The 27,600-nt window shown below is 43.9% G+C and overlaps 2 protein-coding genes and 1 long non-coding RNA gene across 33 annotated transcripts in view; 1 reads left to right on the plus strand and 2 right to left on the minus strand.

Annotated features, from left to right (window-relative positions):
• Positions 1–8,187, minus strand: part of ZNF577 (zinc finger protein 577) — a 109,032-nt gene extending 100,845 nt beyond the window's left edge. For 15 of the 24 annotated variants that reach the window (XM_078361253.1, XM_078361259.1, XM_078361260.1 and 12 more), the window contains exon 1: positions 535–656. The gene's annotated coding sequence lies outside the window, so the exon portion shown is untranslated. Of the gene's footprint in view, positions 1–100; positions 657–683; positions 1,174–1,858; positions 2,358–7,454; positions 7,685–8,002 lie in introns of those variants that run through there. The other 9 variants (XM_078361262.1, XM_035285653.3, XM_054249289.2 and 6 more) reach the window with 8 other exon arrangements.
• Positions 740–25,355, plus strand: ZNF613 (zinc finger protein 613). Of its 8 annotated transcripts, none has more exons than XM_078358836.1 (7): positions 8,039–8,155; positions 8,513–8,622; positions 10,471–10,635; positions 15,245–15,437; positions 19,816–19,942; positions 20,220–20,312; positions 21,598–25,355. In XM_078358836.1, exons 4-7 carry the CDS (start codon positions 15,423–15,425, stop codon positions 23,067–23,069), a joined length of 1,707 nt encoding a protein of 568 aa, XP_078214962.1. In that variant the 5' UTR covers positions 8,039–8,155; positions 8,513–8,622; positions 10,471–10,635; positions 15,245–15,422; the 3' UTR covers positions 23,070–25,355.
• LOC118150207 (uncharacterized) lies at positions 12,883–27,600 on the minus strand. Its single transcript, XR_004738191.3, has 3 exons — positions 27,469–27,600; positions 21,388–21,593; positions 12,883–18,146 (listed from the first exon to the last, which is right to left on the minus strand). It is a non-coding gene; the product is annotated as an uncharacterized LOC118150207 (long non-coding RNA).

Consider the following 27,600-nt stretch of genomic DNA (forward strand, 5'->3'; position numbering starts at 1 on the left):
ATGTAATATGGGAATACGTAGTTGACAAGATGTTAGATGAAATACGAGTAAAATTATGCCGATACCTAGACACCTGATCCCAACACTAAACATGAAATACCTTAAACAAGAGCGGTGGAGGAGTATTCAAGATGATGGGGAGGTCATTACTTGGGTCGCAATGAACCGGAAAGCAAATTTTCTACAGAATATATAGTAGCGTGGAAGCAATGGGGACCAGCAACCCCCTTTTTAAGTACGCATGGGCTAAGCAATGAACACGAACCGCCCTGAGCTGTCTCCAACACTAACATCATTCGCTTTCCCACCACAACCGCCCCAGCGATACTCTGCAACCAAGACCTCCCAACGCGGAGCCCACGAGCTCCCCGACTCGGGGAACCCCAGCGCCACTCTGCGAAACGAACCCCCAGCGAGGACTCCCCAGGGCTCCCCGCAACACGGACCTCCCCCCCCCCCCCGCGCTAGCGAGCAACAGAAAAACCCCAACGCGCTCTCCCTGGCCCCGAGACACTCCCAGAATCCCACGCAGACCTGACCAATGACCTCTGTCTCCACCGCCGGAGGCGAGTCACGGACCCTAAATCGCTAAACGCTCGCCTCAGCCGGCCACCCCGCGACCCCCGTACACTACAAACGCGACCCTCGCAGGCTCCAGGGATGGCGGCCGGCTAGGGTCATACCGCGTTTTCCCAAAGACGCGGAAACCGGCGCGGGCCGTCGCTTTACGATGCAACATGTTGCGCCCGGGGGATGCTTGCTGGGAGCAGCCATTTTCAAGCCTACCGCCGTACAGCAAGCGGAGTCCCCCTTTTTGCGCCGTAGGCAGGCTGTCGATGAAAAGCAATTGAGAACGTCCCATTCCACCTTCTCCCATGCCAGGCGGACTACTGGACCTTGACTTTGCAACATTCGCCATAAACTGCTTAGTTTCTCAAAGGCTCAAGCCTGCCCTGATCTTTCTGCAGGCAGGGTAAAGATGCTCACAGACATTTGGGCACTTTGATCCAAAAATGAATGGAAAGAAGCCATGTGGGTGCGGCAATCTTAGAGGAATTTCAAGAGGGAGGGACCTTGAGCAACAATCGGAGCGGCTATTATCCTGAGGATGCTTCTGGCTGGAGGAACCTTATGGAGAAAGCAGCCTTTGAGAACTGCCTAAGAGGTATCTCTGTATTTACGTCAGACGTAGCCTCCGAGGAAGGAGTCAGTGACAGAATGGCTAAAACGACGGTCTGTTAAAGCTTTGGTTATAATTGGTGCGGAGATTGGGGAACGCGGTTGATCGCAGCCGCCGACCAAAGTTGGGAGCCAACACTAAAATATGATTTTCCTGCCCTGGAAAAGTCAAAGGCAGAATAAGCCTTTAGAGCCACGAAGGTGGGAGCTACCTGAAATCAAAACTCTGAAGGGGACATGATTCTATTCGATATTGAGGCTCAGCTGATCAATTAAATTGACGAATTCTGGCACCAAACCTGCTCCCTATAATTTTATAACCTGCTTCAGAGAACCTTTAAAGGGATTGATCATTCACTCATTTATCCAACGAACGTTTATAAAATGCGTATTATGTGTGAAACACTGTTGTGCGTGCTAGGAATACAAAAGCTGGAAACAGGCACAAAGACCCTCGTTCATGGAGATGAGATTCTACTGGCAGTTTCGGCGCGTGACCTAAACTGAGTGGTGCTAACAGTTGACTTGGTTGGCTGGCTGAAACTTGGACTTAAAATTTGCCTACATTAAATGAAGTTTAAATGCCAGATATTTCCTCATATATTATAAAGTATTCAAAGATACATGGAGTTAGGAATGCTAGAGTGAATTTTTCATGTACAATCAAGATTACCCATACCTCAGGTATGTATTCCAGGAGCATCTGTTAGACAGTCTCTTCACTGACACTGACCTGGTCACAAGAAACAGAGATATACTATTGTAAGACTATTTTATTATACATTAAGTGATATAATATCCTTGAAGTTAAATGATAAGTTTATGATTTCTTTCGGGTTAGGCTACTAGAAAAAAAAACACACCACAGATTGACTGTCTTAAACGACATTGGTTTCTCACAGTTCCACAGGTAGAGGAGTCTCTAGGACTGGACTCTAGAACGCAATCAAGGTGTTGGCAGATCTAGTGTCCCGTGAGAGTTCATGGTTTCTGTGTGGTTATCTCACTGTGTCTTCACATGGCAAAGAGCTGAGAAAGAGAAAACAAACCCTCTTCTGTATTGTCTCATAAGACACTAATGTCTCATCATGAGGGTTCCAATTTCAAGAGGTAATTACCTTCCAAAGGTTCCACTTCCTAATGCCATCCCTTCAGGATTAGGGCTTCAACATGTAAATCTGGAGGGGTGTAAACACGCAATCTCTCATAACGAGGTAGCTAAAGGACTCACTTAAATGACTAAGATTATAGTTAATAAGCCAACAAAGGGGACAACATGTAATAATAAACACAGCTACTCTAAGGGAAGGAGGAAAAGCAGAACAAAGAAGACAGAATCAACAACAAATAGTAAATTCGTAATTTAAATCTAAACACATCAATACATTATATAAATGATCTGAATGCCCCAGTAAGAAGACGGAGGTTGTTAATTGGATGAAAAAGGAAGGCCCAACTATTTGTTGCCCACTAAACACCCACTTTAAATGTGAAATCATAAGTAGGTTAAAAGTAAAACCGTAATAAATAAAGATATGAGCTATAAAAGAGAAAAACCCGGCCGGGCGCGGTGGCTCACACCTAGAATCCCAGCACTTTGGGAGGCCAAGGGGGGTGGATCACGAGGTCAAGAAATCGAGACCATCCTGGTCAGCAAGGTGAAACCCCGTCTCTACTAAAAATACAAAAATTAGCTGGGCATGGTGGCGCGTGCCTGTAATCCCAGCTACTCGGGAGGCTGAGGCAGGAGAATTGCTTGAACCCAGAAGGCGGAGGTTGTGGTGAGCCGAGATCGGGCCATTGCACTCCAGCCTAGGTAACAAGAGTGAAACTGCGTCTCAAAAAAAAAAAAGAGAGAAAAACCCATGTCTGCAGCATTCGTGCCAAAGGCTTGAGACAGCTAGCGTGACCCGCCCTATTTTGGCTGCTGGACCTATCTGCTTCCCCCCCACCCCAGGGCTGTCGAGTCGAGGCAAGGGTCGAGGGCTGAGCCACTGAGGCAAAAACAAGATACAGAGCAAGGGCCTGCGGTTTACGAGGACATTGTGCTGACTGCTTTCATGTCCCCTTTAGTCTCTGTGTAAGCAACAGACTTGCCGCAATTGAGATGCCTGAGAGGGGCAGAGACCCCTGCCCATATTCTCTCAGGAGCTGAGCCTCTGTTCTACCTCCTGATGAAAAGCATGATTAACAAGCCCCCTTAAGGGCACCATTGTTTGCTTGCACTGTGTATCTTTGAAAAACATAGATTAACTCTTAAACTGCTTTGTGAGCTGTTATCACAGGCCCCTGATAACTATTTTTACGTGGTTTCTGTTCCCTTTTCTGTTTACCCCTTTTCTGCTGAGCTAAAGTAAATGTAACAAGAAAAAAGGTATAAAAGCTGTAACCCACAAAAATAAAGTGCTGTGTGTTCTGACTGTAAGTCACACAGACCTCCAGACTCCGCTTTTCTTTTTTTTTTTTTTGAGACGGAGTTTCGCTCTTGTTACCTAGGCTGGAGTGCAATGGCGCGATCTCGGCTCACTGCAACCTCCGCCTCCTGGGTTCAGGCAATTCTCCTGCCTCAGCCTCCCGAGTAGCTGGGATTACAGGCACACGCCACCATGCCCAGCTAATTTTTTGTATCTTTAGCAGAGACGGGGTTTCACCACTTTGACCAGGATGGTCTCAATCTCATGACCTCGTGATCCACCTGCCTCGGCCTCCCAAAGTGCTGGGATTACAGGCTTGAGCCACCGCTCCCGACCCAGACTCCGCTTTTCTTTTTTCTTTCACTTCTGCTCACTCTCTCCCTCAGGTTGAAGGAGACATCTACGTTGGTGGTCTCGGGGACTCCCGCAGATCGGTAGCCCCCCGGCAGACGTGCCCGACCCCAACACATGTCAAATTTTTAGAGTTTAAAAATTACAATATATGAGATAAAACATACTTTGGATGGGATTAATAACAGATTAAACACTGTGGAAAAAACATTAGTGAACTGAAAGACCCAGCTATGAGAACTATCAAAAATGAAACAATAAAGGGTAAAAGAATAAAACGCATGAACATCATTTTCAAGTACACAGGTGTACACACAAAAAGATTTGTGAACTTGAACAAGGCAAGAGATACAACCTAAACTACAGAGAGAACAAAAGCTAACTCCTACCTTGGCCCATGGAGTAAGAGGTATCTTTGCAAGGAACACCAAGTGGGAACCTCTAAAACTGCCCCCACCCCCAGCCAAATTCTGTGATCAAGATAATAAATGAAAAACAATATTGTGGGAGGGGCAGTGAGGTTTATAAGATATAAAAAAGTAAAATGTATTTCATATCTTATAAACCCTACTATACATATTAGTGTATTCAATCTTTTCTCTAGCAGTTTGAACTAGTAGATGCAGTAGCTATGTACAGTTCTAACACTATCCTTGTTTACTTAGTCTAGTATCTCTGTGAATTATATTTGATTGCATTTTTTTCTTAATGTTTCTCACTTTTCTACTTTTATGCATGAATCCTAATTTTTTATTGGATGCCAGATATTGCCAACTTTAGCTTGGAGTGGGGAGCTGGATATGTTTGCATTTATATATATATACATATGGAGAGAGAGAGAGCGAGTTTAGCTCTTGTTGTCCAGGCTGGAGTGCAATGATACAATCTCAGCTCACTGCAACCTCCACCTCCTGGGTTCAAGAGATTCTCCTGCCTCAGCCTCCTGAGTAGCTGGGATTACAGGAATGTACCACCATGCCCCGCTAATTTTGTATTTTTATTAAAGATGGGGTTTCTCCATGTTGGTCAGGCTGGTCTCAAACTCCTGACCTCAGATGATTCATCCACCTTGGTTTCCCAAAGTGCTGGGATTACAGGTGTGAGTCACCACATCTGGCCTTCTATTCTTGAGGCTTGTTCTGTGACACATTTATGTTACTTGGAAACAGTTTGATCCTTTTGAATTTTGCCTTTAATCTTTGTTAGACAAAACCAGATTACTTTTTGAATGAGATTCAGTCAGTTAACAACATGTACTGTGTAATTACTCTATGACAGGCAAGTTCTAGACATCTAGCATACAGGGGTGAACAAGACAAATTAGTTTCCTACCCTCCTGAAGGTTACAGTCTAATTTCTACAGTATAACAACCTTGGTCGTTTAATCTTTGCCAGTCTTAAGGATGAATAAAAATCTTACCTTAGTTTTATTTCATACTTGATAAGTTGCTTATTTACTTCAGTTTTTTCAATTTTATATTGGTTATCTTTTTCTTATTCATATTGTGTATATTAACACCTGTTAATCCCGCCATTCCCTCCACCTCTAGATTTGTCTAACTGGACATTTCATATACATGCAATCAATCATATAATATTCAGTCTTTTGTGACTGGCTTCTTCCTTTAGGATGTTTTCAAGGTTCATTCATGTTGTAGCATGCTTCAGCACTTCATCCCTTTTTATACCTGAATAATAGTCTAATGTATGGATATAGTACATTTTATTTTTTCCTTCATCAGCTGATGGATGTTTGAGTTGTTTCCACTTTGCGCTGTTATAAATAATGCTGCTATAAGGCCAGGCGCGGTGGCTCACGCCTGTAATCCCAGCACTTTGGGAGACCAAGACCATCCTGGTCAACATGGGATTACAGGCTTGAGTAATTGAGATGGAGTTTCACTCTTGTTACCCAGGCTGGAGTGCAATGGCGCGATCTCGGCTCACCGCAACCTCCGCCTCCTCGGTTCAGGCAATTCTCCTGCCTCAGCCTCCTGAGTAGCTGAGATTACAGGCACGCAGCACCATGCCCAGCTAATTTTTTGTATTTTCAGTAGAGACGGGGTTTCACCCTGTTGACCAGGATGGTCTCGATCTCTTGACCTCGTGATCCACCCGCCTCGGCCTCCCAAAGTGCTGGGATTACAGGCTTGAGCCACTGCGCCCGGCCGATTTGTTCTTTTATTATTGCTGAGTAGTATTCCAGGGTATGATTACACTAGAATTTGCTTATCCATTCCTCTACCTATGGACACTTGGATTGTTTCCTGTTGGGGGCTATTATGTATAAAGGTACTATGAACATTCTTGTGAGTCTGTGAAGACATGTAGTTTCATTACTCTTGAGTATATATTTAGGAGTGGAATTCCTGAGTCATAGGGGTTCTTGCTTTTATTTTGCAATTCTACTAAGGAGTCAAATAGTTCTGCAAAGCTTTTTACTCTTCACAGATTTTATATTTTAAGTAACATGTGTATGCTTCCGAAATGGAGTTTTCATTTTGGGGCATTTTCTATAGATTTATCATGAAGGACTGTCAAAACTGTTAGAAACATAAACACTCCATTGCACGCAGGAGTTTCTTTCTCATTCTTCCAACAGAACTGTCTTGATTTAGGTTGGATCAGAATTAGAATCTACGTTATGATTAATATGTAAATAATATTTATAGGTCAGTCAGGTATTATCCTATGATTATGATTATTTTTTTAAAGACAGGGTTTCACCATGTTGGTCAGGCTGGTCTTGAACTCCTGACCTCATGTGATTGGCCCGCCTTGGCCTCCAAAGTGCTTGGATTACAGGCGTGAGCCACCACGCCCGGCCTTTTTTTTTTTTTTTTTTTTTTTTTTGAGATAGAGTCTCACTCTGTCACCCAGGCTGTAGTGCAATGGCTCACTGCAACCTCTGCCTCCCAGCTTCAAGCGATTCTCCTGCCTCAGCCTGTTGAGTAGCTGCCATTACAGACGCATGCCACTGCACCCAGCTAATTTGTGTCTTTTTAGTAGAGGGTTTCAACATCTTGGCCAGGCTGGTCTCGAACTCCTGACCTTGTAACCCACCCGCCTCGGCCTCCCAAAGTGCTGGGAATACAGGCGTGAGCCACCGCGCCCGGCCGATTATTTTTTCCTTGTACAACTTTTTTTTTTTTTTTTTTTCCTAATGAAGGGGTTGCCAACGCTGTGTGGTACAATGCCTATTGATAGGTGCAATCACAGCTCACTGCAGCCTGGAACTCATGGGCTCAAGCGATCCTCCAGCCTCTGTCTCCCCAGTAGCTGGGACTACAGATGCGCCTCATCGCGCCTGGGCTTGCACAACTTTTCATTCTCCCAAAGTCATCTTATTTATTCCTTCCAGAATTTGAGGCATTTGGTTCTCAGAAAGCCCCGACCTTAAGATTGACTCCACCTCTAAGCAGAGAGAAGACCCTTCTTCTCTCTCAAGGAAAATTCCCGCCTCCCCTATTGGATTCCCTTTTCTGGTTGGCTAGTGGCTGCACTCTTTACCTGCATTGGGCGGTGACCGTGTCCCTCAAATGTAAACTATGTTCCCTCCAGTCGCTGTTTTGTCACTTTCCGTTGACGCGGTGAACGCTTGCCCCGTACCTCCATTGCTTCTCCACACCTTTTTTGTCCTCAAAATCTCCCTCTTGCCCTCCACCCGTAGCTAGAAGCGTTTTCGCGATATACGCCTTGGGGTGTGATTACCCTTTCTCCTCCGCGGAGAAAGCGTTTTCACTTGTACGGACTCCTAACTTCTAAGATGGCCGCGCCCATTATGTCATTCCCGTCATTCTTTGTGCAAAGCGATGACTTTTCTCCCTATCCAGCTAAGGGGGACGTAGCCCATCCCATGTTTGTCTTGGTTAAGCTCGAGCCTCTGAAAATCAATGAAACTTGGGGCGCAGGATTTAGATGCCAAAATATGGGGTTCGTCACCGTCCCGAGCCATCCCTGGATACTTGGGCAGAAAAGGTCCCCTTTACCTTCCGTACATACAGTATTCAAAGATGGCCGCCTCCATGATCAGCGACGAGAGGACGCGGACCTCTTACCTTCCAGTCGTCCGTGTTCCGTACACCTGCAACTTCAGACTCTCTTCGGCCGCCGTAGACCGGCTTGGAGGCTCGGTAAGGGCCCAGAAGTGGAAGAATTGAATAAGGAAGGTGCAGGTTCTGGGAAGTCTCAGTGGGTTCCCCGCAAAACAGGTCTGTGTGTGGGTCTGTCTGGGGAGCAGGATGAGGGGAGGAGGGTGTCTCTGGGCGCCCGTGTAGTACGTAGCCGTGGAGTTTGTGGGGGGGGAAGCGGGAGCAAGAGGGATTCGGGTATCCGGGTTGGGGCGCCTCCGGAGTCAGCCCTGAGGGATCCCAGTGGTCAGTGGTCAGGGTCTGCCCAGAGCAACGCTTGGAAGTCCGTGGTCAGGGTTTGGTGTCTGCGGTTTACTCTGTAGGGCTCAGTGATAGAGGGCTGGAGTGAGGAGTGGTTTTGTCAAGGAAAAGGGTGTCTGCCGCGGATTTGGGATTTTATTTTTCATTTTTGAGTCAGGGTCTCGCTCTGTTACACAGGCTTGAGTGCAGTGGCGCGATCGTGGCTCGCTGCAGCCTCCACCTCCCGGGGCTCAAGTGATCTTTCAACTGAGCTCAGGATCAGCTTTCCCGAGTAGCTGGGACTACAGGTGAGCACCACCACGCCCGTATTTTTTTTTTTTTTTTTTTTTTTTTTTTTTTTGCAGAGATGGGGGTCTCACAATGTTGCCCAGGCTGGTCTCCAACTCCTGGTCTCCAACGATCTTCCCACTTTGCCACTTTGGCTTAGCTTTAGGCTGTAATCAGGATTTAATATGTGGCTCAGTGAGAACAAGCCCAGGCTCATGGTCAGTGAACCTGGGTGTGTGGTCCAAGTTTTGAGATTAATCCATGGGCGGGGAGGGGGGGGGGCGCTGACCAGTGTTAGGAAAGTCTAGATGTGACAGTCTTGGAGACGCATGTGAAGGCTTTGGCAGTCGTGGTGTTCGGATTGGTGTGTGTTGAGGTCCAAATGGTACGTTCCATCTCAGTCCCTTTAAGTTTCCCTGCGAGAAATAGTTTACAAATCTCCTTTGATTTCTCACATCTCTCCTTTCCCTCATCCTGGTAGATAGGAAGCTTTGGAGGAGATCAAAGATTAATCAAATCTAAAATGGTAATGTGGCCTGGTGGTGTGGCTCATACCCGTAATCCCAACATTTGGGAGCCCGAAGTGGGCGGATTGCTTGAGCCCAGGGGTTGGAGACCAGCCTGGACAACATAGCCTGTCTCTCCAAAAAATACAAAAATTAGCTGGGTGTGGTGACACTTGCCTGTAGTCCCAGCTACTCTGGAGGCTGAGGAGGGAGGATCACCTGACCCTGGGGAGGTCTAGGCTGCAGTGAACTATGATTGAGCCACTGCACTCCAGCCTGGGTGACAGAGCAAGGCCCTGTCTCAAAAAAAAAAAAGTAAACAAAAAAGAAAAAAACAAAACAAAAGAAAATGGTAAGGTTTCTAATCAAGATAAGGATTTTCATCCTTCTTCCTCAAGTTTACTGTGTGAACGTATGTATACACACATGTCAATTTTCTTTCAGGTTTGGACAAGTAAAATAACATCTCTCTTATCCCAAAATATGTTCCCCGGTGATGACTTTTGATAACATTTTATGTATTTCAATTTCAGTTTTCTATGCTTGATTTTCACAAATCAGATAAACCGCTGAAACACTGGAATAATATGCCTTATTTAATTTTATATTATAAACATTCTTACAGTTTTTGTTTAAAAAATTTTTTTAAGATTTCTGTAATAGTATACCATTAAGAGGCAAAACTGAGGCCGGGCGCGGTGGCTCAAGCCTGTAATCCCAGCACTTTGGGAGGCCGAGGCGGGTGGATCATGAGGTCAAGAGATCGAGACCATCCTGGTCAACATGGTGAAACCCCGTCTCTACTAAAAATACAAAAAATTAGCTGGGCATGGTGGCGCGTGCCTGTAATCCCAGCTACTCGGGAGGCCGAGGCAGGAGAATTGCCTGAACCCAGGAGGCGGAGGTTGCGGTGAGCCGAGATTGCGCCATTGCACTCCAGCCTGGGTAACAAGAGCGAAACTCCGTCTCAAAAAAAAAAAAGAACTGGTTATAATTCTGTGTTTACCCAAACATGTTGTTCCCTGATCCTCATCTGCACCTTGGTGTTTAACTTTTTTGCAATTGTAGACGGTGTGTTTTTATTTTCGACCTTTCTGTTCTGCTCTAATTTACTCTTATATAGAAAAGCAATTAGTTTAGAAAATATTGACATTGTTTTTGGCCACCTTACTGAACAAACTTCCCTGTTCTCCAGGTTACAAACATTTTCACACATAACACGATTTAAAGAACCTTACAATTGAATACTTGTATGCACACCACCTGGATGTTATCATCATTTTATTGTGTTTCTTTTATTACGTATCTATATATATATCATCTTTCTGCTCATCATTAATCCATATTTTTTTCTTTTTATAGAGATGGCATCTCACTATGCTGCCCAGACTGATCTTGAACTCCTGGCCCCAAGTGATCCTCGCTCCTTGGCCTCCTAGAGTGCTGGGATTCCAGGTGTGAGCCACCTCGCCCAGCCACATTAATCCAGCTTGTAAAATATTGCTTTGTTTTTTGGTGCATTTCAAAGTAAGTTGCAGACATTCATACACCTGCCCCTAAATATTTCAGTATGTTTATCATAAAGTTCTAGTGACAGCTTTTCCTAACTACAAGTCTAGTATTCACATACCATATAATTCAGTGGCTCTCACTATGTGCAGCCATCACCAAAGTCAATTTTAGAACATTTTCGTCACCTAAAAAGAAACCCCATACCGTTTTGTTACCACTCCCTGTCCCTGCATTGCTGTGACTAAGTAACCACTAATCTACTTTCTGTCTCTATAGATTTGCTTATTCTGGACATTTTATGTAATTGCTGTAATGAAATGTGTGGTCTTTTGTGACTGGCTTCGCATAGCATGATATTTTTTTTTTTTTTTTTTTTTGAGACAGAGTCTTACTCTGTCGCCCAGGCTAGAGTGCAATGACGCAATCTGGGCTCACTGCAACCTCCGCCTCACAAATTCAAGCGATTCTCCTGCCTCAGCCCTCTGAGTAGCTGGGATTACGGGTGCATGCTACCATGCCCAACTAATTTTTGTATTTTTAGTAGAGACTGGGTTTCAACACATTACCCAGGCTGGTCTCAAACTCATGACTTCAGGTGATCCACCTGCCTTGGCCTCCCAAAGTGCTGGGATTACAGGCGTGAGCCACTTCGCCCGGCCTACGTAGCATAATTTTTTTCAGGTTTGTCTGTGTTATAACATGTATCTGTACTTCATTCTTTTTCATGCCAAAATACTATTTCATGGTATGGGTATAGCACCTTCTATTTATCCTTTCATCAGTTGATGGACTTCTGGGTTGTTTCCCCTTTTGGGCTATTATAGTGTGCTTTAAACATCTGTGTGTAAGCTTTTATTGTTTTTATTATATATAAATCTAGAGATGGAGTTGCTGGGTCATATGGTATGTTTAACCATTTGAGGAACTACCAGACTTTTCCAAAGTGGCTGTACCATTTAACATTTCCACCAGTCATACGTGAGGGTTCCCATGCCCCCATATACCTGCCAACACGTTTGATTTTTTTTATTGCAGACATTCTAGTGGGTGTTAGGTGGTATCTCATTATGGTTTCGATTTGCATTTCTCTGGAGACTTACATTGAGCCACTTTTCATGTGCTTATGATATACATAACTGAGGTACATGTATTTTTACTAAATATAGATTACAAGTATTTTCAATAGCTAGATAGCTCCATTTCACTGGATGTGCACACTTATAATCAGCCCATTAACCCTCTATTAGTAGGCCTAAATACTTCACATCAGCTTTGCATGCATGTATCACTGTTTCCTTTGCAAAAATTTTCAAGGTGGATTTTTGGGTTCTAGTAATATCTCAATTAAAAGTATTCAATACAAAGTGTTATTTCCAAAATTCTTTAGTCACTTAATACTGATAAAGAAGTATGTCTGTTTTGGAATGCTTGCAATTTTTAGATCTAAAATCATCAGTCTGACTAAAAATTTATTTTTTATGTATGTTTCAATTGAATCTATAAAACTCACTCTTGCTTTGTCATTTCATTTGTTTCCTCTTCTCCAATATTATTTATACTTGATTCTTTATCAAACTAATTGGGTAGATTTCTAGAATAGTTAGGATAGTGTTAGTGACCCTGTTGGTCTTTGATACTGCTTTTGACTGTAGAGAATGTACTTTTATTGTTTCATACAACTTTTATAGGATGTATCGAATTTTTTTAAGTTGAAGTGAAATTCACAAGACATAAAATTAACAATTTTAAAGTCAACAATGAGGTCACAGTATTAGTTTATTCACAGTATTGTACAGCCACCACTTGCAGTCACTTCACATTCTCCCCTCCAGTAGACCCTGGCAACCACCCTTGTGCTGTGTGTGTGTGTATGCGTGTGTGTGTGTATGTGTGTACTTGAGATGGAGTCTCACTCTTGTTGCCCAGGCTGGAGTGCGACGGTGTGATCTCAGCTCACTGCAACCTCCGCCTCCCAGGTTCACGTGATGCCCCTGCCTCCGGCTCCAGGTAGCTGGGAATGCAGGTGCACACCACCACACCAGGCTAATTTTATATATTTAATAAAGACTGGGTTTCTCCATGTTGGTCAGGCTGGTCTTGAACTCCTGACCTCAGGTCATCTGCCCGCCTCAGCCTCCCAAAGTTGGGATTAAAGGCGTGAGCCACTGCACCCAGCCAATGTGCTTTCTGTCATCATGCATTTACTTAATCTGGGTATTTTAAATAAATGAAATCATATAATGTGACATTTAGTGTCTGGCATTTTCTTTTTTTTTTTTTTTTTTTTTTTTTCTTTTTTTGAGACAGGTTCTCACTCTATTGCCCAGGCTGGAGTACGGTGGCACACTCTTGGCTCACTGCAACCTCTGCCTCCCGGGCTCAAGCACTTCTCTTGCCTCAACCACCTTAATAGCTGGGATTACAGGCACATACCACCATGCCTGGCTAATTTTTGAAACTTTTTGTAGAAATGGGGTTTCCCCATGTTGCTCAGGCTGGTCTTGAACTCTTGAGCTCAAAGCAGTCCACCCGCCTTGGCCTCTCAAAGTGCTGGCTTACAGGTGTGAACCACTGCACCTGAGTGTCTGGCATTTTCATTAGCATAATGTTTTTGTGGGTGTGGATTGCAGGAAAGTTTTGTGCCACTTTTACTTGTGTTTGCTACAGCCCCTCCCCACTCTGAGATGGTCTTGAAGATCACAACCACCATTCCCAATGTAGGATCCTGGACTCAGGCCCTGGAGGGAACAGAATAGACTTTATTTACAAATAATTTTGTTTGGCTGGGTGAAGTGGCTCATGCCTGAAATCCCAGCACTTTGGGAGGCCGAGGTGAGAGGATCACTTGAGCCTAGGAGTTTGAGGCTACAGTGAGCCAGGATCTCGCCACTGTACTCCAGCCTGGGTAACAGAGTGAGACCCTGTCTCAAGAATAAAAACAAAACATTGTTTGTTGTCTCTTCTAACTACCTGAAAGACCTATGCAACATGCCCACTTCTGTTTTGGAACTCACTCCGGCTGGAAAAGTAGTGGGCATTTCTCAAAAACTTGTAAAGCAGAACAACAACCTTCAGCTATTCCTGGGAAAAGGGCCGTGGAATCTATTGGGAAAGGAGGGCTTGCCGTTTGAAATACACACCCTGGATGTCACTGAAATCTTACAGGCACCGCCTTCTGCTCATGAATGTTAACATCACCTGGGCTCTGCACCTTTCCACTGGTGGCATTCTAAGAAGAAAAGTCTCTTGCAACTGTTATGTGCTTCTGAGATTGCAGAAGGAAAGGGAGCATTTGCAGCTGCGGGTTAGAGGAGGAGTCAGTGCAGGCCCTGTGGGTTTGGAGCCTGCAGGAGGGCCACTGGGAGCTTGTCACAGTGATTCCTCCCAGGTAGAAGAAAAGGTCATGGTGAGAGCATCGTGTAAGTCTCTTACTTAAGTTTTAGAATTGGGCCTAAAGAAAGCCTCTGGGGCTGCCACTCTCTGACCTGGCTTTCAGGCCAGGGGTGTAGCGTCCAGCTTTTCCATTTGTCTTTATGGAAAAAGGCATTCGCCTATGTCACTGTTGGCAGCGCTGATTTCAGAAGGTCAGATTATACGTAGATGACCGTGGCTATCTTCCATGATGAATGAAACTACCTCAAGGTGGTAACAAAGAGAGCTAAGACATGATGGCAGTATGTGGATCAAAGGAATTCAGCAGTGGCTAAAGTCACGTTCTTAGAGACAGGCCACGTGGGTTCAGATTCTACTTCTGCTTTTGGACAATACAGGTAAATCTGTAAGCCTTAGGATAATAGTGGAATGGAAAATAATATTTTATGAGGATATAACGCAGTAGGTAGTAATGAGAAATCAAATAAGATAGTGCCTCCGTTTGGCTTAGCACATTTGTCTTCAGACTGAGGCAGGCCTACATGTGAGGTGTATGATGACTTTTTTTTTTGAGACGGAGTTTCGCTCTTGTTACCCAGGCTGGAGTGCAGTGGCGCGATCTCGGCTCACCGCAACCTCCGCCTCCTGGGTTCAGGCAATTCTCCTGCTCAGCCTCCTGAGTAGCTGGGATTACAGGCACGCACCACCATGCCCAGCTAATTTTTTGTATTTTTAGTAGAGACGGGGTTTCACCATGTTGACCAAGATGGTCTCGATCTCTTGACCTCGTGATCCACCCGCCTCGGCCTCCCAAAGTGCTGGGATTACAGGCGTGAGCCACCGCGCCCGGCCTAATGACTTTTAAGCAAGCATGTGAACATGTGGTTTTAAAGAAATAAATACCCAAATCCTCACCTTCTCTGTCCTTTTTCTAAAACCCAATCTAGGAAGTCCCTTGGTGTTTCAGCATCATGCTGGTGCTGGTTCTCCTTTCCCCTCTCCCCTCTCACAGTCGCTCCACTTCCATTTTCCAGAAGAAAAACAGGTTATAAATGTATTGCTCATACAGGTAGAATGTTACGTTCTGTTGCCCTAGGATTTGTTGTTGCCTCAGGTTGGCTAAAAACTTCTGGGGCCCCACATAAAGGGACAGGTAGAGATGGCCTTGCGTTAAGGTGAGTACACAGCAGCAGTGACAGCACCTGGACCTGCAGGGAGTGGACTCCACATAAATGTACTCTTCAATCCACAGGTTCTGACTCCAGAAGCAAGACACGTCAAGTGAGGTGAGGAGGAGGTCCAGGACCTGGATGTCATACTCTGCAGGGATGTAATGCACCAGGATTTCTAGCCAGAAATTGAAGGCAGTTCAGGAAGAGACTACAGACGCAGCATCCTACCTACCGGCCATTTCCCAGTCACAGAAGAAAATGATCACATCCCAGGTGACTTTTGGTTTGTTTTATTCTTTTCTTCATCAGATGATTTCTGGACAACTTTAAAAGTCAATTGAATGAAGTGAAAAAGTATAAATTGGTAAACCGGAATTTGTGCATTGGTAAATTTAGATTCTGATTTCAACATCTAGGCGAAGCAGGATCAGGACTATATTGTTCACATGTGGCATCATAGAAAGATATTTGGTCTTTGCAGTTCTTGGCATAGAGCTCCTCAAACTCTTGGAATTTCCTGAATTATAAGCGTCTTTTTTTTTGAGACAGGGTCTCACTTTGACACCGAGGCTGGAGTGCAGTGGTACAATCTCGGCTCACTGCAGCCTTGGCCTCCTGGGCTCAAGCGATCATCCCTTCAGCCTCCCAACTAGCTGGGACTACAGGTGTGTGCCACTGGGCCCAGCTAATTTTTTTGTAGAGATGGGGTTTCACCATGTTCCACAGGCTGGTCTTAAACTCCTCAGCTGAAGCAATTCGTCCACATTGGCCTCCCAAAGTTCTAAGTCTACAGCTGTGAGCCATCATGCCTTGTCCTCGTTTTTCTAGTGAGACTACTCTTGGTAGAGTCCTAGGTAGCTTCAGGGTGGAGGCTGGTTGCCAGAAAGACCAAGCCTTGATTAGAAGCTTGGAACTTTCAGTCCTACCCCTAATCTCCAGGGAGCAGAGAGACGTTGGAGATGGAGTTCAGTCACCAGTGGCCAATGATTTATTCACCCATGCCTGTGTAACATAAAACCTCTAAACAGAGGAGTCTGGAGAGCGGGGTTGGTAAACACATCGAGCTTCTGGGAGGTTGGTGCCTGCAGAGAGAGCATGAAGTTTATCCCCATACTCCAGCATACTGTGCCCTGGGCAGCTCTTCCATTTGGCTGTTCCTGAATTGTAAATAAAGCAGTGCTTTCCTTAGTAGATTATTAAACCTGAAGGTGGGCTGCAGAAATCCCCACATTAGTAGCCAAGGGAAAGAAGTCTTTGTAACCTGGAGACCTCACACTTGTGACTGGTGTCTGAAGTGGGGCTGGTCTTGTGGGACTGAAACCTTAACCTATGCGGTCTTCCAGGGGTTGGTGTCAGAAATGAATCTAATTGTTGGACACCTACTTGATGTTAGAGAATTGGAGAATTGCTTGATGTGAGCAAAAGCCCACACATTTGGTATCAGAAGTGTGTGAGTAAAAGCAGCACAATGGAATTCACACAAAATGACTAGTGCTGGAACCTAATGTGTGACTGGAGCATCCTGTGGGTTATAGTAGCTGTCACCTTCTGTCTAATGTGTCTGTCATCACATCCAGAGAGTCGTTGGTCACAGGATATGTACTGACTCTCAGGAGAAAGTAGATCAGTTCCCGAGAGGTGTCACTTAGAAGGAGGTTTGATTGACTCACAGTTCCACAGGCTTAAGAGGAAGCATGACTGGGAGGCCTCAGGAAACTACAAATATGGAGAAAGGGGAAGGGGAAGCAAGGACCTTTTTCACATTAAGGCAGGAGAGAAAGAGTGAAAGAAGTGCCACACACTTTTCAACCATCAGATCTTGTGAGAACTCGTTCCCTATCCCAAGAACAGCAAGGGGGAAATCTGCCTCATGATCCATCACCTCCCGCCAGGCCCCTCTTCCAATATGACATGAAATTTGGGCAGGGACACAAATCCAAACCGTATCATCTGTATACAGTCATGTTTTGGTCAATGATGGATTACATATGGGACAGTGGTCCCGTCAGATTATAAAAGAGGTGAAAATATTGCCAAGTGAGTGGGAACATTGTAGCACACAATTTATTTTTTTAAAAATTTAATGTAGCTTAAGTGTACACACATTTTGTTGTTGTTGTTGTTGTTTTTTCGAGACGGAGTTTCACTGTTGTTACCCAGGCTGGAGTGCAATGGCGCAATCTCGGCTCACCGCAACCTGCGCTTCCTGGGTTCAAGCAATTCTCCTGCCTCAGCCTCCCAAGTAGCTGGGACTACAGGTGCACACCACCATGCCCAGCTAATTTTTGTATTTTTAGTAGAGACGGGGTTTCACCTTGTTGACCGGGATGGTCTCGATCTCTTGACCTCGTGATCCACCCGCCTCGGCCTCCCAAAGTGCTGGGATTATAGGCGTGAGCCACCGCGCCCAGCTAGTATACACACATTTTTTAAGTCCACCGTAGTGTACAGTTACATCCAAGGCCTTCAGATTCACGTACCAGTGTACCCAGAGCAACTTCCAGGCCTGCAAGCTGCATTTCTGCTAGATGCCCTGTACAGATGTACCGTGTTTTATCTTTATTTTTAGAGACAGGGCCTCACTCTATTGCCCAGGCTGGACTGCAGTGGGGCTGTTCAGCTTATTGTAACCTCAAACTCCTGGGCTTAGGCAGTCCTGCCTCAGCCTCTCAAAGTGCTGCGATTTACAGGTGTGAGCCACCATGGCCAGCCCCATTTTTTATCTTTCATACCATATTTTGCTGTATCTGTTCTATTAATATATTTAGATACGTTTAGATACATGAGTACTTACCTGTTGTGTTGTAATCCCCTGCAACATTCAGCACTGCAATATGCTGTATAGGTTGACAGCCTGGGAGCAATAGACCATCCTGTAGAGCTTAGGCATGGGATAGGCTGTACCGTCTAGGTTTCAGTAAGTGCACTCTGGGATGGCTGAACAACAGAATTGCCTAATGATGCATTTCTCAGATTGTTTCCCTGTTAAGTGACACATGAATAAACATACGTGTATGCATGTTTGCATATAGTTCTATGTATGTATATATATTCCAAGGTGTATCTGTCTTATCCCTGATCTTTGGATAGTCCCTTTCCATTACTGTATTTTCTCTTTCACAAACAAAATTAGGAAATACTAGACCTCCCCTGCCTCTGTATTTGTTCATCTGTCTTTTATGTATCGTATCATTCTGTCCTTGTGCTGCATCTTTGCACACACAAAGTTTTTTCACATCTGCTGACCACTTCACTGTAAGTAGATCTTTCAGTTATGCTGCTAACATGCCTGAAATGTAAATACAAACACTTTAAAAACTATACGTGTGTTATATTATTTTGAATAATATTATGTATTTTTAAAAATTATTGATCTGTGTATGTTATTGTTATTTATTTATTTTTTTGAGCCTGTTGCCCAGGCTGGAGTGCAGTGGCACAATTTTGGCTCACTGCAACCTCCGCCTCCTGGGTTCAAGCAATTCTCCTGCCTCAACCTCCCAAGTAGCTGGGATTACAGGCATGCATCACCATGCCCAGCTAATTTTTGTATTTTCAGTAAAGATGGGGTTTCACCACTCAGATGATCTACGCACCTAGGCCTCCCGAAGTGCTGGGATTACAGGCTTGAGCCACCACACCTGGCCTATTTATTTTTTAAGCCAGTCACGTTTAGCAGCAGTGGGTAATAATACTTATCTCTTTTTCTTTGGACATGTTTGGAAAGATTCTTTTATTTCTCCTAACATATAAAGTATACTTATTTGTCATGTAAGATCTTGTAGGGTCTGGGGTTTCTTCCTGGTTGATTCTGATAGTGCATATGAAAATTCATTGAAGATTCATGGCGAATAAAGGAATATGCTTTATTCATCCTGATATTGCTAAAATATATTTAGTGCCTGGAAAATATGTGCTCAAAGAAAAGAGGATTAGCAAGAGGATTAAATAATCAGTTCTTTTTTTCTTTTTTTTGAGACAGAGTTTCGCTGTTGTTACCCAGACTGGAGTGCAATGGCATGGTCTCGGCTCACCGTAACCTCTGCCTTCTGGGTTCAAACAATTCTCCTGCCTCAGCCCCCCGAGTAGCTGGCGCACACCATCATGCCCAGCTAATTTTTGTATTTTTAGTGGAGACTAAAAATGTCTTGTGGAGGTATAATTTGCACATAGTGAAATGCACATCCTTTAAGGTTCCTGGTAGATAAGTTTTGACAAATATATATCCCCACATAGACTACTCCCCTGTAGAGACAGGACATTTTATCACTCCCAGAAGCAAGGCTTCACCTTGTTGACCAGGATGGTCTCGATCTCTTGACCTCGTGATCTACCCGCCTCGGCCTCCCAAAGTGCTGGGATTATAGGCGTGAGCCACTGCGCCCGGCCAAATAATCAGTTCTTACAGAAACATCTGATTTGTTACATGATGGATAATTACACAGTTACAGAATATTTTGCTAGAGATAGATTTTGAATATAGATAGATTTTGGAGATAGATTTTGCTTCTATCACAATGTATATTTTTACAGCACCTAGATATATAGATGCAGACTGTTTGGTGAAAATGAGCAGAACAATGTCCTTCACATTTCTTGCACGTGAATAAAAGAGAAACACGTCATGCTAAGCAGGACCCTCTTATTACAGGAATCACTGACCCTGGAGGATGTGGCTGTGGAGTTCACCTGGGAGGAGTGGCAGCTCCTGGGCCCATCTCAGAAGGACCTGTACCGGGACGTGATGTTAGAGAACTATAGCAACCTGGTGTCAGTGGGTGAGGAAAGCTGCCCTGTGTCACTCAGAGGGTACCCAATCAAAGGCCTTTGCTTTCTTGGCTTTCAAAAGCTCTGAAGGGCTTGTGGTGCTCTGAAGTGATACATTCTGTCCCCTCCCTGGCCCCAGATAAAAGAGTATAATGTGCCCCCTTTAGAGAGAAAATCCCTTTGCTTTGCAGGCACATAAATTACATCATTCCCAAAACAAAACATGGTCCCCCGTTGATAGACCACAGCTCAGTTCAGTGAGCCTAAGTTGTCATTTCCTATGAACAGGGTATCAAGCCAGCAAGCCAGATGCGCTCTCCAAGTTAGAACAAGGAGAACCATGGACCATAGAAAATGAAATCCACAGCCAAGTCTGTCCAGGTGAGTTCGGGGTGAGAGCCAGCAAGGCGGGTGGCTGAGCAAGTCACTTGATAGTTGTTCAGCGGTGTCTGAGCTGTGAGGGAATCTGAGGCTGTGTGGACAGAGCTTCCATGTATCCCACTCCTCATACAATAGTTCTTTTTCCTTCATGGAAAGAGGCAGAAGTGTAGAGGAACATCTGCCTCTATATCTCCTCTTGGATTTCATCACTGTTTATTTTTTATTTTTTTGAGACAGAATCTCACTATTGCTCAGGCTGGAGTCCAGTGGTGTGATCCCAGCTCACTTCATCCTCTGCCTCCCGGGTTCAAGTGATTCTCCTGCCTTGGCCTCCCTAGGAGCCATGCCTGGCTAATTTTGTACTTTTAGTAGAGACAGGGTTTCTCCATGTTGGTCAGGCTAGTCTCGAACTCCCAACCTCAGGTGATCCACCTGCCTCGGCCTCCCAAAGTGCTGGGATTACAGGTATTAGCCATTATGCCTGGCATAAATAATTCTTAATTACATTGCTCGCCATTCCAAGGAGTATGAAATCTTGCACCATCTTGTTCCATCCTGGGACAAGAATCACTTTTTTATCCAGCATATCCATGCTGTATACTCTCCCCACCTGTGTCATTTAGCAGCCATCTTGTTTATCAGATCAGCTGTGAAGGTATCACAGTGCTTGCGTTCAAGTAACCTTTGTTTTACTTAATAATGCCTCCAAAGCTCAAGAGTATGATGCTGGCCTATTGTTATAATTCTTCTATCTTATTATTTGTTACTGTTAATCTTTTGCTGTGCCTAGTTTATAAATTAAACTTTATTATAGGGATGTATGCACTACATAGGAAAAAACATAACAGATATAGGGTTTAGTATGATTCAGAGTTTCAGGCATCCATGGGGGGGGTCTTGGAACATATCACCCATAGATAAGGAGGGATTATTGTATATTTATGAAGGAGGACATATGGAATTTCCTATTGAAGTAGACAAAGAGTATGAGAGAAACATACAAATGAAAGATGATGGTAAGGTTTCTGGCATGAGTCTGACCAGGAATTAACTTGCCATTTCCTGAGAAACTTACCTTGTTTATACACTGACTGCTTTTACCTTTTGTTTTCTTTGTTTAACTCATAATGGTTTATTCTTGTCCGAGTGACAATGAGCACATCTACTTGGAGTTTTTTAAAACCGTGGTAATAGTGTGGTCAGTAGAGCCAGCCTGTGCAAAGCTGTTTATGAAGTAGTTCTTTTCCATGCTCACGGAAAGATGTATTGTTCTCTTCTTCCCTAGAAAACAAGAAAGTTGACAATCATTTACAGATGCACTCACGAAACCAAAGATGTCTGAAGAGAGTGGAACAATGCCATAAACATAATGCATTTGGAAGCATCATTCATCAGAGGAAAAGTGATTTTCCTTTAAGGCAAAATCATGATACATTTGACTTACATGGGAAAATATTGAAATCAAATTTAAGTTTAGTCAACCAGAACAAAAGGTATGAAATCAAGAATTCTGTTGAGGTTAATGGAGATGGAAAATCCTTCCTTCATGCCAAGCATGAACACCTTTATAATGAAATGAACTTCCCCAAATGTGGAAATTCTGTGAATACAAATTCACAATTCATTACGCATCAGCAAACTCAAAAGATAGATAAACCCCATGAATGCACTGAGTGTGGAAAGGCTTTCCTCAAAAAGTCTCGCCTCGTCGATCATCAGAGAGTTCATACTGGAGAGAAACCTCACGGATGCAGTATATGTGGGAAAGCCTTCTCTAGAAAGTCCAGGCTCACTGAACATCAGAAAACTCATGTAGGAGAGAGACGGTATGAATGCACTGACTGTGACAAAGCATTTCGCTGGAAATCACAGTTCATTGCACATCAGAAAATACATACAGGAGAGAAACCCTATGTATGCAGTGATTGTGGAAAAGGCTTCATCAAGAAGTCTCGGCTCATTAATCATCAGAGAGTTCATACAGGAGAGAAACCTCACGGATGCAGCCTGTGTGAGAAAGCCTTCTCCAGAAAGTCTAGGCTCACTGAACACCAGCGAACTCATACAGGAGAGAAACCCTATGAATGCACTGAATGTGACAAAGTGTTCCGCTGGAAATCACAGCTCAATGCACATCAGAAAACTCACACAGGAGAGAAGTCGTATATATGCAGTGACTGTGGAAAAGGCTTCATTCAGAAAGGAAATCTCATCGTACATCAGCGAACTCATACTGGAGAAAAACCCTATATATGCAATGAATGTGGAAAAGGCTTCATCCAAAAGGGCAATCTCCTTATTCATCAACGTACTCACACTGGTGAGAAACCCTACGTATGCAATGAATGTGGGAAAGGCTTCAGCCAGAAGACATGCTTAATATCCCATCAGAGATTTCACACAGGAAAGACACCCTTTGTATGTACTGAGTGTGGAAAATCCTGCTCACACAAGTCGGGTCTCATTAACCACCAGAGAATTCACACAGGAGAGAAGCCCTATACGTGCAGTGACTGTGGGAAAGCTTTCAGAGATAAATCATGTCTCAATAGACATCGAAGAACTCATACAGGAGAGAGACCCTATGGATGCTCTGATTGTGGGAAAGCTTTCTCCCACTTGTCATGCCTAGTTTATCATAAGGGAATGCTGCATGCAAGAGAGAAATGTGTAGGTTTAGTCAAATTGGAAAATACTTTCTCAGAAAGTCACAGCTCATCACATACAAGTGATCTCATACAGGATAGACTCTGTTAACATGGTGACTGTGCAGATGCCTTCTGTGGCAGCTCAGACTTCGTTAAGTGACAGTGAGTTCCAAGCAGATAGCAAAGTAGCCATTGTGAGCCAGCCTGTTGCCAGAAGTTCACTCTCAGCAGATAGTAGAATTTGCACAGCAGAAAAACCTTATGAATGCAGTGAATGTGGTAGTGCTTTCAGTGATCAATTACATCATATGTCACAAAACACACACAGGAACAAACTGACACATTCAAGGTGGAAAGCTCTTGAGTAAAATCTTATGGCTGATAAGCATATACTCAGAGAAAATTAGTATGAGGTAGAGACTGGGAAAGTCTTATGGGAAGATAGCTCCTCTCATTAGTGATCATTGGCACGGTGGCTCAAGCCTGTAATCCCAGCACTTTGGGAGGCCGAGGCAGGTGGATCACGAGGTCAAGAGATCGAGACCATCCTGGTCAACATGGTGAAACCCCGTCTCTACTACAAATACAAAAAATTAGCTGGGCATGGTGGCACGTGCCTGTAATCGCAGCTACTCAGGAGGCTGAGGCAGGAGAATTGCCTGAACCCAGGAGGCGGAGGTTGCGGTGAGCCGAGATCGCACCATTGCACTCCAGCCTGGGTAACAAGAGCGAAACTCTGTCTCAAAAAAAAAAAGAAATACAATGATCATGGAAAAGTCCTTGTTCAGAAATAATACCCCAGTAGGTATCAGAGGCTTTACATAAGGAACTGTTGGAAGACCTCTGAAGGCTGTGAATGTGGCAGGGTTGCTAGTGGTACATTCTGTCTTATCCTCGGAGAAAATCATATAGAAATAAAACTATGAAAATAGTAACTAGAACATCTTCAGCAAAATATGAAAGAACACACGAAGCAAATAAGCCCTGTGAAATGGGTACTTTAGAGATTTTGATTGCAAATCTAACATCGTTATACAGCAGATAATATACAGGATGTGTTTTTTAAGACAATATACCTTGAATCACTAGCTGATATGTCAATGACTAATTAACGGGGTTGTCAGTGTTACACATCATTGGTTAAATTTATAACACAATGTCCCCCTTCCCCCATTTTTGGCATGAGTTTTCCATTCCCAACCAAGATCATTATATGATTAGCTCTTGTGTTTCTTTGATTCTAAATTTCTTCACCTGTTATTTGAAGAACTACTGAAGTTCTTCAAAAGGAAATACGTATTTAATAATGTAACAAAACAAGTTAGGATGTGTTTAACTTTATAAATATCATCCCAGAGGAATTAAGTTCAAAACTCAGGATTGGCCGTGCCCTTAATTTAGAAGGTAGTCCTCATCCTAACCCTGTGGTTTGTCTTATTGTTGGCATACCCGCCATTTGGAATAGTTTGTATGATCCATTTTCTTTACCTGAAACTTTCCTTTATCTAGGAACTGTGGACGGCAGTGGGAAACAAAACAAAATTTCAAGCCAGCATTTTTTAAAAGCTGAATTATATGCATGTATAGTTTATACATGCAACTGTAGTTGAAAAATGCATATGCCTGTATTAGTTGAAAAAGACATATAAAGATCAAATTGTCCTGATAATTTCTTATTCAAGGTACATATTATTTGGAGTGGGAAGAAGACAAGATTCAATTTTCCTTACATGAAACAGGATGTGAATACTTTTCTAAAAAGGGTTCATGTCTTATTTCTACCTAAATTATAAATTCCGTGATAGTTTGTAGGCAATTGTATATACCCTAGCAGATACCAAGATAGAAATTAATTATATGTAGATTTGGAAGATGAATGAAGGTGCGTGAATAACCCAGTGGACAACTGATCAGAATTACTTTTGTCATTGAAGAAAAGGAACTACCAGAAAGAAATTCTAAGGATTAGTACTATTCTTAAAAAAAAAAAAAAACTTTCAAAAAAATCCTGAATAGAGCCTCATTTCTGTCGTAAGAGGGGCAGAACAGAGAAGAAATAGGATTCACAGAATAAGCCCAATTAAAAAAACAACTTCTTTCTCTAAAAATAAAGGACAGCATGTAAGATGAATAAAGGTGAGATCCTTTTGGATATTTTAGGTAAGAAGCCCTAGGTCTGTCACCTTGAAGAGTTGCCACTGTTTTAAAGATCCTAGCTCCTCTGTGATATGCTCCATGGGAGCATACGATTTACCTTCATCATTGCTTCTCACCTACGGTGGAGACCCCTGTTCTCTCCTATACTCAGAGTTCCTTCCCTTAATCTAATAAACATTTATCCACATTAGAAACAGTCCTGTTTACAAGGGAAAATAAAGTGGAAATTTGCCTTAAAGTGGCTGCCTCACAATTGAAACCCAAACTCGGGGATATTGGGTGATTACAAGGAATAGGCTGAGCGTTCGCACTGTGACAGGCACTGGTACACACAGGATACACCGACGAACTAAACATGAAGTAGTGGCCTGTAACAGGATGGATTCAGTACAGATGCTCTGCAGTCAAGAATATAAGAAATGGACTCTTCAATCCAGACTTCCGATTCTGTCTACTTCTTGCCTCGTGAATATGTACGTCCCATCATAGCAGTCATAGCATCTTACTCCCTGAACGCATAAATCAGGGTGCACTATTGGGCTGCCCAGGCCTTTTCTTAGGACCGGATGCTGAATTCACCTTGAGAAGTTGGCAGCGCCGGGCGCAGTGGCTCGCACCTGTAATCCCAGCACTTTCGGAGGCCGAGGAGGGTGGATCACGAGGTCAAGAGATCGAGACCATCCTAGTCACGGTGAAACCCCGTCTCTACTACAAATACAAAAAAATTAGCTGGGCATGGTGGCGCGTGCCTGTAATCCCAGCTACTTGGGAGGCTGAGACAGGAGAATTGCCTGAACCCAGGAGGCAGAGGTTGCCGTGAGCCGAGATCGCGCCATTGCATTCCAGCCTGGGTAACAAGAGCAAAACTCCGTCTCAAAAAAAAAAAAAAAGAAGTTGGCATCCCAGCTAAATAAATTTAACTGGATACTCAGTTCCAGGTTGCCTCTTTCAAAAGGCACATCGCCCCTCACCTTCATAAAAATTGTAGCTGACATTTATTAAGCATCCGGTTTGCCAAATGGCAACTGCATTATTTAGTAATTTTGAAAATTTAAACAGCTGTTTGTTTTTATTTTGTTTGAGACAGGGTCATGCTCTGTTGCCCAGGCTGGAGTGCAGTGGCCTGCCTGATCATGGCTTACTGAGGCCAAGTCATCCTCCCACCTCCGCCTCCTGGGCTCAAGTCATCCTCCCACCTCAGCCTCAGGAGTGGCTGGGACTACAAGTGTGTGCCACCACACCCGCTAATTTGCATTTTTTTGTAAAGGCAGGGTCTCACTATGTTGCCTAGGCTGGTCTCCAACTCCTGGGCATAAGTGATCCTCCTGACTTGGCCTCCCAAAGTGCTGGGATTACAGGCTTGAGCCATGGCACCTGGCCTCTTTAGTTATTGGATGGATGGATGATTGCAGACTGGATGGATGGATAGATGTATAGAGAGAGAGACATATAGAGATATATATACATACATACATGTATGTATGTTTCTGATGAGAATTTAAGTGATGAAATCAAATATTTACCCCAAGTATTGCAATTTTGAAAACTGTAGGATGAAACTAAAAAAACAAAAAAGGTCTTCAATAAGAATCAGAAATGTGGGTAATAGAAATTTTTTTCTTGGGTCAGAATAAATCTGAAAGAAAATACTTATGAAAAAAAAAACACGGTAAAGTTGGGAACTAGAGAGAAAAATTTAGACTTTAGTGGCGTCCAGTCCGGAAGTTTGTAGGCAATGATATGAATGATGACGTGGGAAGGCAAATGTTTGTTATTGTTATTTTTAAGACGGACTTGGACTTGAACTGAACTGGATGTAGACCCACTAGGTAAATGTAGCTTTAATTACAACTGTAATCAGCAGTCAATTATTAAGCCTCAACCCACCTACTCTCTGGGGTCCTTGGGCCTCCAAAGTTCCAGCCTCCTCAGGCCCCTAAACCACAGACACGTACAGGCCTCCTCAAACACTGACTCCAAATTAAATCTGAAACCTTTCACTAAAACCTCCAGCCCCAAGCTTCTCTATCACATTAAATTGCAAACCCGATTTGGACACCAAATTCATTCATTAATACACACTTTTCTACCCCGTTTCTCAACCACTGATTCCCACTGCATTCCCTCAACGACCATCAACTTCGACAGTTGGCCTTTCGATCGTTAATATCTCTACCAGCCTCCTAATCACCGACCGCTAAGTGCCCTATCCCCAAAGCCAGGCTTCTCCACTGAGTAAACCCAGACAGAACCCCAGGACGCGAGGTTCCACGTGGTCTCAGAACAGGGGCTCCCCTGCACTGATCCCCAACAGGCCTTTCACTTAGCGCCACACCCAGACCCCGACCCACCCGATCTTGAGTCTCTCCCGACTCCATCGAACACTGGGACCAAACGCAGAGCCTGAACCCAGAACGACTTCCATCTCTCTCCGACTTCGTCGCTAGGGCCTTTGAGGGCCGTCGGCGTCGGGCGGGGAAACC

Source organism: Callithrix jacchus, chromosome 22, assembly GCF_049354715.1.
Source record: "Callithrix jacchus isolate 240 chromosome 22, calJac240_pri, whole genome shotgun sequence".
NCBI classification, from domain to species: Eukaryota; Metazoa; Chordata; class Mammalia; order Primates; family Cebidae; genus Callithrix; species Callithrix jacchus.